The sequence below is a fragment of the Centropristis striata genome, chromosome 4, assembly GCF_030273125.1.
Source record: "Centropristis striata isolate RG_2023a ecotype Rhode Island chromosome 4, C.striata_1.0, whole genome shotgun sequence".
Taxonomy (NCBI): Eukaryota; Metazoa; Chordata; class Actinopteri; order Perciformes; family Serranidae; genus Centropristis; species Centropristis striata.
Genome location: NC_081520.1, coordinates 4,544,895 through 4,557,672, shown reverse-complemented (window position 1 = coordinate 4,557,672; position 12,778 = coordinate 4,544,895). Strand labels below are relative to the sequence as shown.

The following is a 12,778-nucleotide window of genomic DNA, read 5'->3' as shown; positions in this document are numbered from 1 at the left end:
GGACTGCACCCCTCTGGGTGGAGAGAGGTACTGCCTCAAGTGAAGGAGTTCAAGTATCTCGGGGTCTTGTTCACGAGTGAAGGTAGAACGGAGCAAGAGATGGACAGGTGGTTTGGTGTGGTGTCAGCAGTGATGCGGGCGTTGTACCGGACCGTCGTGGTGAAGAAGGAGCTGAGCCGGAAGGCAAAGCTCTCGATTTACCGGTCCATCTATGTTACAACCCTCACCTATGGTCATGAGCTTTGGGTAGTGACCAAAAGAACAAGATTGTGGATACAAGCGGGTGAAATGAGCTTCCTCTGTAGGGCGGCTGGGCTCAGCCTTAGAGATAGGGTGAGGAGCTCAGACATCCGGAGGGAGCTCGGAGTAGAGCCGCTGCTCCTTCACTTCGAAAGGAGTCAGCTGAGGTGGTTTAGGCATCTGACGGTGCGTTCAGACCGGACGCGTAGCGAATATTTCGTGCGACAAGATTACATACAAAGTCAATGCAAACACGCGAATAGAATTTTTGCCGGCGGCGCGAATCGCGGGTTTCGCGCGAATGCCGCGATTGACGCGAATGTCGCGGCGCGAATGAAACAATGCGAATTCGCGTGAGTTCAATAAATTCAACTTTGGCGAAATATTCGCGTGACGCTGTGTCGGGACAGCCTATCAGCGTTGAGATTCTGGACGACAGTGTCCGAGATACATACATGAGAGAGAGGAGAAAAGAGGCAGGAAGGAGGAGTGGGTCGACAGGAGGGACAGGAAAAAGGTGGAAGTACTCTGCGGTCCTCTCTCCGTGCTGAGTGCGCCTCCGGATGATGTCACTCACCCAGACACGACGGCGTGTTTTCCGACGTATCTCGGACTTCCAAAGCAGGTACAGGGACGCTATGCTTGTCATGGTTGATGACAGAATGAAATGGAGGGAATTATTTGGCGCTAAATAGTCTCTTGGGCGAAAATTCGCGAGTTATTTACTTGCGCGAATGACGCAAATTAAATTCAATTCTCGCGCGAATCAACTCGCGCGAGTAACGCGACGCGAAAATTCGCTACGCGTCCGGTCTGAACACACGGTGATAAGGATGCCCCCCGGGCGCCTCCCAAGCTGTTGGGTTAGCTCTCTTAAAGTCTGGTTAGTGACATGCTGGCTCCACAAGATGCCTTCAATCCTTCTGAGGGCTCTGGAATCAAAGCCATCTAGCCTGGTCGCCAGTGTGTTATTGAGCAGCCAAGTTTCTGAGCCATACAGGAGTACACAGATGACAGAGGCTTTGTAGACTCAGAGCTTTGTCTCCCTCGATATGTGCCGGTGTCGCCACAACGGCCTCCACAAAGACTGCATCACAGAGGCTGCTAGGGCACCACGTCTGTTCACCTCTATTTTGAGGTCATCGGTGTTGGACACTGTCGAGCCGAGGTATTTGAAGGTGGGGACAAAGTGGACAGGGGTACCATCAAACAGGAAGGGTGGTGGGTCTGGTCCATCACCTACATGCATAAGTTCAGTCTTGGACCAGCTTATCTTCAGGCCGAGCTTTTTGGTCTCCTCGACAAACACACTGAGGGTTTCACTGAGCTGCTCTGCAGTCTCTCCAAACAGGGTGGTGTCATCCTGTAAACACAAAAGTTTATTTCCAAAAGCCATGTAACTAGAAAAACTGACTCAGCAACCCTGATAAGATGCAAAAATCGTGTCGGTGTCAGACAGTGACAAAGCTTTAAGTTGGGATGAGAATGTATTGATGACCTGGATGGAAAGCACTCCTTTTTTAATGTAGTAGTTAATATAAAGTGACTATAGAGTTACAGCTGTGTGTAATAAGTCCAACCCTCTGTATTGAGAAAGATCAATGATGGAAAGATAAAAATAAAAAAGACTAATTGCTGCCACTTGCACTCCACCAGAACGACCAAATGATGAGAACTCAAAAGGCTGAGTACCATGCTGTTTGTTGACGAGACAAAATAACAATGAATAAACACATTAGCATAAATGTCATATTAGATGGGAAGCAGCAATAAAATGCCATGAGTCTGCAATCTTGTCACACAATCTTGAGGATATTTGCAGTAGTTTATAAAGATGATTGACTATTGTCAACCCTTCAACAAATTGTGTAACATTCGAGTAGAAAGGACATTAAATGGGTTTGACTGGTGCATATTAATGTTGCACTAAACTTTGAAAAAAAATATATTAATAAACCTTGAAACTTGAAAGCTTAGGGTTTATGCTTTTAGTTTGTTTTGTTTCAAACCCAGCTGTCTTGGCCCATTTCCAACAGCAGGCAGCTGTCAGTAAAAAAGCTCTGATAAACCAAATACATGTCACCTGCCAACGACGAACAGCAAACAGACAAAGTTACCAACTAGCCATTGAACACAGTGGAGCATGTGGCAGCTAAAGAGACACATGATTCTTTTGCAGCGTGTATGATTTAGGGGGATCTATAAGTAGAAATTAATTATAATATTCATAACTATATTTTCATTAGAGTATATTCACCTGAATCTAAGAATCACTCTGTTTTCATTAGCTGCGAATGAGCCCTTCATACCTACACTAGAGCTGTATCTCAATGTCAAGGAAGGATTACTTCATCGACATCCACAGAAGGACTGTCCCAATGTCCAGGATCCTCCATCCTTCTTCTGCCCAAATTACAAGGATGCATGAGTTTATCCTCCGTGCGCTCCGACTACCCATAATGCCTTGTGCACACTGGTCTACTGGGAAATTTAAAAATGGCGAGCGTAGAAACAGCGGCGGCACGATATGCATTTAAATATAAAAGTATTTTCAGTTTACACTGAATATTTGTTATCACATAACTTACAAAACTTGTGTTCAAAGTCAAGCAAAACATATGCATGAACAAATGCCAGAATATTTAGCTAAAAGATGATAAGCATCATCTTGATACATTGCCAGTTAAGTTAATTAATGCCATCTCAGTCGCTAAAGTTATTGTTAATTCATTTCTATGCGTCAGATAATGTTGTACTATGTGCAAAGTATATTTCACTATCCCATTCAGAAAATTGTACATTTGTTTATTGTGTTAACAGGGACAGACAGTCCGCTATAATCCTTCATTGTTATTTATAAATAACTGTTTTTAAACTGCAGCGCTGAATTTAAGCAGGATATCCAATCACGCAATGACGTACTCCTGCACACTAGGAAGGCTGTTCCTCTTGTGCATTACACCAGTGATAGGAAGGACTCTGGCTTCGTCTCTGGAAGACCCAACTCTGAAGGAAGGATCCCACCAAGGAAGGATCCTTGACTTTGGGATACAGTCAGAGAGCGGTCCTCTTCATGGAGTCCGCCATGTTTCTACAGAGGGTGGACAAACCACAGACTGGCTCTAGAGAGGACCTGAAGGCTTTAGCTTCTCTACACACTTGGAATAGGAGGGGTGAAAGAGGTAGTCATTGGTTTGCAATCTGCAACCTCACGGCTAAATGGCACTAAATCATGCACCCTGCTCCTTTAACATTTGTCAAGTGGCCTGAAATCTGACTCCAACAGTTTGTTATGCTGCTCTACCTTGATAACTAGGCTTAGTTGCCATTTTGTTTCACTTCATTACTCTGATATCCTGTTCATGTTAGCCATTTTCACTTTGGGAGTGGTTGTTAACCAGTCAGTAAAGAGTGACGTATCCATTACAAATGTCATGTGAGGTGGTGTTTTATTTTGTGTTCTGGTATCGTTATTTCCTGTTTTATTTTGAAATAGTAACTCTCCTCTCGTTTCAGGTCACTTGCCCTTCCCCGTGTGTCATCTGTCTGATTGTCTCCCCTAATTACTGATTGTGTTCACCTGGTGCTCCCTTCCCTCCATGTGTTCCAGTAGTCTGTGTTCACCTGGTGCTCCCTTCCCTCCATGTGTTCCAATAGTCTGTGTTCACCTGGTGCTCCCTTCCCTCCATGTGTTCCAATAGTCTGTGTTTTCCTTTGTCTTGGTCCAGTGTGTTTGACCCCGTCACCATACCAGCCACTTATCTCCTTCTTGCCACAGCTTGTCTTGTTTTCCCCCTTTTGGATTCCTTGCAAGAGTGATTTTTCTTTGTAATTTATTAGTTAAGTGCAGTTCTTAGTTTCATAACTTTTTGATTCAGCCGGGTTTTTTTTCCTCCTTTTGGAGTGATTTTGTGTTCTTTATTATTTTCCCCCTTTAGTCCTGATCCAGTTTTTCATAGTATTTTAGTAGAATCTTTTTTTTTTCCGCTTTGGAGCGCTTTTAGTTTGTAGGTGTTATTATTTAATAGATTATTTTAGATTAGGTTTTTTATTTCTAGTTTGTAGTGTAGATAGATTCAGTGTTTTTCCTCCTTTTGAGCAACTTTTCTTTGTCTAGTTTTTACTCAGACTCAGATGTTTCATAGCCCTTTTCTTTCACTCTGTGAGGACTTACCTGCTGCATTCTTTGAATAAAGAAACTTTTAAATTCAACTGCTCTGCATCTGAGTCCTGACTTGAGCCCGGCCTGACACCAAATAGGTCATATTCAGTCAACAAAGAAGACTTCTAGAAGCAGAGACAGTTTACTTGTTGATAAGTAGCTAGGAAGTAATTTAAGAAGTTGACATCCCACATACAAGACTTTGTCAACTGACCTTTTGCTAATTCCCGCCCCGCCATCCGCCCACCCAGGATGTGGATAGCTGTAGCCCAACTAGCGCTGCCCAAGAAAAATCAATAGGCGCAGTGTTAAAGTTTTTATAAGGGATCGTTCTAAAGCATAGTGTTCTATTACCGTTTTTTACACAGGTGTACGGACTGTATGTTAACATATAATAGGCACAAGTTCTTGCTTCTTACGGCCACTTTCTTTCCACTTTGCTGTGTAATGTGTGAGTGTGGCGCAGAGGGGAGGAGGTGTCAGGGGGAGCAGAGCAGGTTAAACCCCTCGCTCTGGTTCCTCTACTTGTCCCACTGGGCTCTTTAAGAAGCTCAAGGCTTACACAGCCACAAGCCAGAGAGGAAAACTCACACACTCACACAATCATCCACACACACACACACACATTCTCAAGGTGGTGATAAGGAGCTACTTAAGGGCACTTGAGCTTTCCCACTTGAACACTTGTTTATAGGCTGTAAGCACACCGAGTCCTGCAGCTGGGCTCACTGTGTATTCTTCAGAGCAAACAACGCAGGAGGAAACAGAGAGGTGTAAACAAATACACACATGACCGATTCTTACATACACATATGCTTACATGCGTTTTGTCAGAGAGAGAAATTCCTTTGCTGGCAACACTTTTCCCTCTTCCTTGTCTTCGTCCCTTAATGAGGCAGTGAGCAGTGATCTGGTCAGGCTTTTGTCAGCGGGTGGCTGGAGCTCCACAGACAAATTAAAACTCAATTATGTTTTCATTTCACGCTCTTTTATTGGGCCCGATAATAAAAAATTTGGAATAGCGCCTCAAGAGGGATGAGGGAAAGAGGACGGAAGGAGGAGGCTGAGGGGAGGAGAATACAGGGGGGGCTATAACTGTTAACTCCTCCCTTATGATTTTCTTCTATATTATACAGTCTGTTTCTATCTCTGTGTGTCTCATTCTCTCCTTGACAATAGCCACGAAGCCTGGAAGGACATTCATAAATATAAAGGCCATGCAGTCCTACATACCTATTATAAATGTAATAGTACTTCATGTGACCTTCATTCGTACATATACATGTAACCCTTTCAACAACAGCTTGTAAAGTAAACACTTTATGTAAATAAAACCTTCAAACCCTTTTAAACCCAAATACCTATGTTGGCATATGACGAAAGAGACATCTCATTGTAAAAAAAGTCTATTCAAATGGCAGCCCATGGGCCCCATGCACTCCAGGATCAACCCCAGGGGACCAGGTTGTGGTCCTGCCAGAAAACCATAAAAAGAAAGAGAAAACACACATTTTTGTGAGCCTTTAGAAATTCCTAGACCATGAATGCAACATTCATAGCCTAGCAATATTTATCCCACAATACTGCGCTTAATTGTGAAACTAAAACTCTATTATCTCAAAATAAAATAAAAGATTATTCCTACTACCTCAGATCCTAATTAATTGTATCCCCTTTTTACATTTAGATGTGCCTCTGTCTGATGTGACACAATTAATAAACATTACTTGTTTTTCATTACATTCATTAGTGTTGGTTTAAAATTTGTCATTCTCCGCTGCTTACTAATAACTGCAATGTCTGGCCCAACTAAATATCTTGCTTTTCAAATTTGGGCCCATTCCATTTATAATGGAATAGCCCTGATCCAGGCCAAGACATAACATCACTCTTAAATAATTAAAGGCTGAGACAAATACTTCTAGTTAATAAAACCTTAACATCATATAAACACAATTATATTAATTGACTGTTTAACTAAAACACCACAAAGTAACCCACAAGCACAATATATCTGGTGTTGAATTTGTAATAACTACTTGCAATAACTTCTGTTTGACCTGAGTGCACTCTCCTTTCAGATTTTTGTTTTTTATTTTAGCAAGCTTGCATTTTGGGTCTGGAGCTAGTGGAGAGACTGAACCAGTGCTGGAATGTAACAAAGTTCATTTTCTTAAGTATTGTGTTTGTGGCGTGGTTTGAGCCACCGTGAGTTCTCCTCAGCAGGTAGGACACGGAGTATAATCAACGTTCAGGATACTTTTATTTAATGCAGTTTATCAACAGGTTACCAACAGTGTACAGAGCCGTTCACAGGCTTTATGCTGCCGTGCTCTGTCTCCTTGTCTGGTCCAGACTGTGTGTGTGCTCCAGTCATTCCGCCTCCCAGGTCCAGCACGCTACTGTGTTTTAAAAGGGAGAGAGTGATTAGCTAATGCTGTGCAGTTGTGTTAATCACTCTCACCTGGCGCTGCTCTCCTGAGCCCTCTCCACACCTCTCTCCTGCAGCTGATGCACCACGCCCCCTCCACATACCTCCACCGCCCGACTTAGGCCGGGGAGCCGTCCGGCCTAACCTACTCCCCCCCCCCCCCTCCCCATGGGAGCGGGAAAGGAAGTCGGCCACAACCATCTGCGCCCCCGGCCTATGGATCACCTTGAACTTAAACGGCTGTAGTGCCAGATACCAACGGGTGATCCGGGCGTTGGCATCCTTCATGCGGTGGAGCCACTGGAGGGGAGCATGGTCCGAGCAGAGGGTGAATGGGCGCCCCAGCAGGTAGTACCGCAGAGCATCGACCGCCCACCGGATGGCCAGGCACTCCCTCTCCACTGTGCTGTACCTGGCCTCCCTTTCGGACAGCTTCCGGCTGATGTAGAGCACCGGGCGGTCAACGCCCTGCACCTGCTGAGACAGAACGGCCCCCAGCCCTCTGCCCGATGCATCAGTCTGCAGGACAAAAGGGAAAGAGAAGTTAGGTGTGTGGAGAAGAGGCTCCCCACAGAGGGTCTGTTTAACCCTCTCAAGCGACACCTGGCACTGCTCCGTCCACTGGACCGGATCTGAGGCACCCTTTCGGGTGAGGTCAGTCAAGGGGCTGGTCAGCTCCGCGAAATTGGGGATAAATCTCCGGTAATAGCCTGCCAGCCCCAAGAACCGCCGCACCTCTTTTTTGGTCTTGGGCCTTGGGCAGGCTGCAATAGCAGCTGTCTTATCTACCTGTGGACGCACCTGCCCGCCGCCCAAGTGGTACCCCAGATACCGTACCTCCCTCCGTCCAACTGCACACTTCTTCGGGTTGGCCGTGAGCCCCGCCTGCCTCAATGAACCCAGCACTGCAGCCACCTGCCGCACATGCTCCGCCCAGGTGGTGCTATGGATGATTACATCATCCAGGTAGGCGGCAGCATATGCAACATGTGGACGCAGCACGCGGTCCATGAGGCGCTGAAATGTGGCTGGGGCCCCGAACAACCCGAACGGAAGTGTAACAAATTGGTACAAACCGTACGGAGTGGAGAAGGCCGTTTTCTCCCTGGACTCTGGAGATAGGGGAATCTGCCAGTAGCCCTTGGTTAAATCCAGTGTCGTGAAAAAACGAGCAGTGCCCAGGCGATCCAGGAGCTCGTCGACCCGAGGCATTGGATAGGCATCAAACCGTGAAACATCATTCACCCTGCGATAGTCCACACAGAACCGGATGGACCCATCCTTCTTGCTTACAAGAACGATGGGGCTACACCAGGCACTGTTGGACTCTTCTATTACCCCCATCTCCAGCATCGCTTTCAATTCTGCCTGAACCACTTTTCTCTTGTGTTCAGGTAACCTATAGGGCCGTGAACGCACCGTCACGCCCGGGTGAGTCTCAACGTTGTGTTGAATAAGACTTGTGCGTCCTGGCAGGGGGGAGAACACGTCAGCGTAACTCTGTTGCAACCTGGCAATATCTGTTCTCTGGGACGGTGAGAGATGGTTTTCACAAAGGAGCGAGGCAGGATTGGCCGATTTTGGAACCTCTGGCCCCAACTCATCTCTCTCTGTAATTGCCGTCACCAGGGAAACAGACTCAGCCTCTCTCCAAGCTTTGAGGAGGTTGAGGTGATAAATCTGCGTAGCCCCTCCCCTGTCAGATCGCACAAGCTCATAATCGACATCACCACTCGTCGTGTGACCACAAAGGGTCCTTGCCACTTGGCGAGTAATTTGGAGGTGGAAGATGGGAGTAATACAAGCACTTTATCTCCCGGTGAAAATTGTCTTAGCTTAGATCCTCTGTTGTACAGCCGCTGCTGACGTTCCTGGGCCCGGAGCAAATTCTCCCGTGATAACCGCCCCAATGTGTGGAGTTTTGCTCTCAGGTCCAGGACGTATTGCACTTCATTTTTACTGGGGCTTGGACCTTCCTCCCAGCTTTCTTTAACAAGGTCCAAAACCCCCCGTGGTTTCCTGCCAAACAGCAGTTCAAAGGGAGAAAATCCCGTGGAGGCCTGGGGTACCTCGCGCACTGCAAACAGCAGAGGATCTAGCCACTTATCCCAATTAGGACTATCATCGTGCACAAACTTACGGATCATGGACTTCAAAGTCTTATTCAGGCGCTCAACGAGGCCGTCAGTTTGCGGGTGGTAAACACTGGTTCGAATAGACTTGATGCCCAATAATCCGTACAGTTCTCTCAGTGTTCGTGACATAAACTGGGTGCCTTGGTCAGTCAGGATCTCTTTCGGGATCCCGACTCGGGAGATAACTTGAAACAGTGCCTGCGCCACACTCTTTGCAGAGATGGTGCGCAGCGGAACTGCCTCTGGATATCGCGTTGCGTAATCCACAAGAACTAACACAAAGCGATATCCCCGTGCGCTCCGGTGAAATGGCCCGATGAGATCCATCCCAATACGCTCAAACGGGATCTCAATCAGTGGTAATGAGCGCAAGGGCGCTCTCGGGACGGCCGGTTGGTTAACCAACTGGCATTCAGGGCAAGACGCACACCAGCGGCGCACGTCTGCCCGAATGCCTGGCCAATAGAATCGGGCCATTACACGGTTCAGTGTCTTTTCATACCCCATATGCCCAGCCATCGGGTTAAAATGAGCCGCCTGGAAAACCATTTCCCGGCGGCTTTTTGGTACCAACAACTGGGTAATTATGTCATTTGTCTGAGTGTCACGACTCACTCTGTATAATCTGTCCCTGCGCAGTGAGAAGTGGGGATACGTTAACGCTGCGTTAGGGCGCACCATGTGACCATCAATTTTTATCACTTGGTCAAAGGCAAAGCGTAGAGTATCATCACGAGACTGCTCGAGTGGAAAATCTTCCATGGAGGCAAACACGGGCACCGGTGGAGCCTCCGGTGGAGGCACCACCGGCTCCCCCTCCCCGTCTGCAGTGTCGGACAACCTCGCGTCACCACTGAGCACAGCGCACATATCCCATGTCCCTGTCGGTCGTGAACGCACCCCCACACACTGTCCCACTAATCTGTCAAACCCCGGCCAATCAGTACCCAGAATCAGGGGGTGCGTCAGGCGGGAACTAACCGCAGCCTTAACACTATGCTTTTTTCCCTTAAACCGAATTTCCACTGGTACTACAGGGTATCTGTGGATGTCCCCATGCACACACCTAATATCCACCCAGCCCGCCTCCATCAATGCCCCGGGTCGAATCAGACTCTGGTGGACTATGGACTGCGTGCAGCCAGAGTCCACCATTGCCCGATGTGTACCACCCTGGATCCTTACCGGAACGCTGTACGTCCCTCCTAGACCGGGGGAGGGTGCTGGAGGTCCGACAACCCGGACCACTTGACCGACCTCCATGAGTGGACACTCTCGGCGGAAGTGTCCGGGCTGTCCACACCTCCAGCACTCCTGCCCTGCCGCCTGAGGAACCCTCTGTGGGTCGAGAGCAGCGCCCGTAGCGGCTGGAGCCTGGGAAGGATAAAAAAGAGAGGGAGGATTAGTGCGCGGGCGAGGAGAGGGTCTAGCCGGCGTGGAGGGCTGGGGACCCGGCACCGGTCTCCTGCGGGGCGCCGGTATGGGACGGACGGGAGAGACTGGCCGACCCTCATGTGCCCGGCCCCAGGAGAGAACAGCCAGATGGTCCTCCGCCAGGGTTATGGCAGCCGCCAGATCCGCCGGGCGGTGGCAGCGCACCCAGTCCGAGGTGGCCGTTGGGAGCCCCTCCACGAACTGCTCCAAAACCACGGTTTCCAGCAGCCGCGCCTCGCCCGCAGAGCTCCCCGGCTGAAGCCACCTGGTCGCCGCATCCTTCAGCTGTTGCGCGTAGACAAATGGCCGATCCGCGGGACCCAGCTTGGTCCCCCGGAACCTGCGCCGCTGGTCTTCTGTGGAGAACCCCAACCTGTCCAGAACTGCCCGCTTGATGTCCCTGAACCGACACCGGGAGGGTCCGGGTAGGCCGAATGCCGCCGTCTGCGCCTCTCCCGACAGCAGAGGAAGCAGGCGCACAGCCCACTCTTCCTCCGGCCAGTTGCATGCCGTCGCCGTCGCCTCGAACATGTCCAGGTACGTCTGGGGGTCATCATGGGCCGCCATCCTCTGGATCGTGACACCAGCGAACGAGGGGGCTGACGACGCCCCCCCAACCCGGTTAACCATCACCTCCAGAAGCTCAGCTTGTTTCTCTGCCTGGAACTGGAGAGCGGCCAGTTGTTGTCTGTTGAGCGCTGCCTGGTCCCGGCTCATAGCTGCAACCTCCGCCAGCATCTGCGCCAGCGTGGTCACCGGCGTTTGTGGCTCCGACATCTCTACCTGCTGAGTCCCTGTTCAGGCGCCAATGTGGCGTGGTTTGAGCCACCGTGAGTTCTCCTCAGCAGGTAGGACACGGAGTATAATCAACGTTCAGGATACTTTTATTTAATGCAGTTTATCAACAGGTTACCAACAGTGTACAGAGCCGTTCACAGGCTTTATGCTGCCGTGCTCTGTCTCCTTGTCTGGTCCAGACTGTGTGTGTGCTCCAGTCATTCCGCCTCCCAGGTCCAGCACGCTACTGTGTTTTAAAAGGGAGAGAGTGATTAGCTAATGCTGTGCAGTTGTGTTAATCACTCTCACCTGGCGCTGCTCTCCTGAGCCCTCTCCACACCTCTCTCCTGCAGCTGATGCACCACGCCCCCTCCACAGTATTTAAGTATGATTTTGAGGTATTTGATTTGTGTGTTTTCCATTTTATGTAGCTTTTACTTCACTTTATTGAGGCAAATATTATACTTTTTATTCCACTAGATTTAGCTGCCAGCTTAAGTTACTTTTTTAGACCAGATTTAACATAAAAACATTATCTTTTTTTTTTTTTTTTAAATTAAACCTCATAACTGTATATTAAGCCATTAAAATGAGCTCTATCTTTACAAAATGAAAACACTGCTTACAGGAACCCATCAATCTAAATAATCTATTTAGAATATAGAACAATCTGAATAGGGTCACTCTGCAGTACTTAGTAAGTTTTGAATGCTGAACTTTGACTTGTAGTGGAGTAATTTCACAGTGTGGTATTAGTACTTTTACTTAAGTAAGGGATCTGAATACTGTTTCCAACACTGTGATCAGATCCCTCTCCAACGAGAGGGATCTGATCACTGACTACAGCCTCTCTACACCTCAACCTGACTGAGAGAAGCTGCTGCTAATTCATGTTAGCATTAACTGAAGCATTAACTGGGATGTTAGTTTTGGCTAGCAACAAACAAAAACAAAATGTTACCTGAAAACTGTCTATTAGTCCAACCAAATAGTGAACAAGACATTTTAATAAACAAAATGTTGAAATAAACTGTAATTATTTAAAAAATATAGTAAAAGGGTCAAAGTTATGAGACCAAACCGGTAAACAGCTTTTTTTTTTTTTAAACTTTATTGACACGTTGCCAGTAAAAAATACAAAATCTGTTACGCTTCCCCTAGTGGAATGGCGCTGAACTTCATTTACTCTATTTAATTTTTTTAGGTACCTCCCCATAAACACTCTTATGTACCATACATAACTGCCAATTGAGCCGACACAACTGTTGACATCATGTGATAGGATGGTCTCACCAGGTTATCTCCACGTACTCCCCAGCAGAAACACCCCTGGCTTGGATTCACTACTCTACATTACACTGATGACTGGGATAAATAAGCAGACATACACATGCACATGCACACTGCATAACACATACTGTACTATCATCATGCATTGTCATGAATTGGTGTCCTATGAGGGAAAACCATCTCACACACACACACACACACACACACACACACACACACTCCTTTTGCCCTGCAGTAGACTGTCTGCAGTAATTGATTGATTGAACAAGAGAACACAACAGACACAATTAGTTCACCCCGGTCATCTCG

General features: G+C 47.7%; 1 protein-coding gene across 1 annotated transcript; it reads right to left on the bottom strand.

Moving 5' to 3' along the window:
- Window positions 1-1,270: 1,270 nt before the first annotated feature.
- Window positions 1,271-11,540, bottom strand: LOC131969869 (uncharacterized). Its single transcript, XM_059331094.1, has 3 exons — window positions 10,154-11,540; window positions 6,867-7,352; window positions 1,271-1,603 (listed from the first exon to the last, which is right to left on the bottom strand). The coding sequence occupies exons 1-3, from the start codon at window positions 11,177-11,179 to the stop codon at window positions 1,271-1,273; spliced, it is 1,845 nt and encodes a 614-aa protein (XP_059187077.1). The 5' UTR covers window positions 11,180-11,540.
- Window positions 11,541-12,778: the final 1,238 nt, after the last annotated feature.

Coding starts and splice junctions, on each gene's coding strand:
- LOC131969869 (XM_059331094.1), bottom strand. CDS start 11,179: ATGTCGGAGCCACAAACGCCGGTGACCACGCTGGCGCAGATGCTGGCG. Junction 7,353..10,153: donor GAGGGACGTACAGCGTTCCG/GTAAGGATCCAG, acceptor TTTGTCCTGCAG/ACTGATGCATCGGGCAGAGG. Junction 1,604..6,866: donor GCTCAGGAGAGCAGCGCCAG/GTGAGAGTGATT, acceptor TTGTGTTTACAG/GATGACACCACCCTGTTTGG.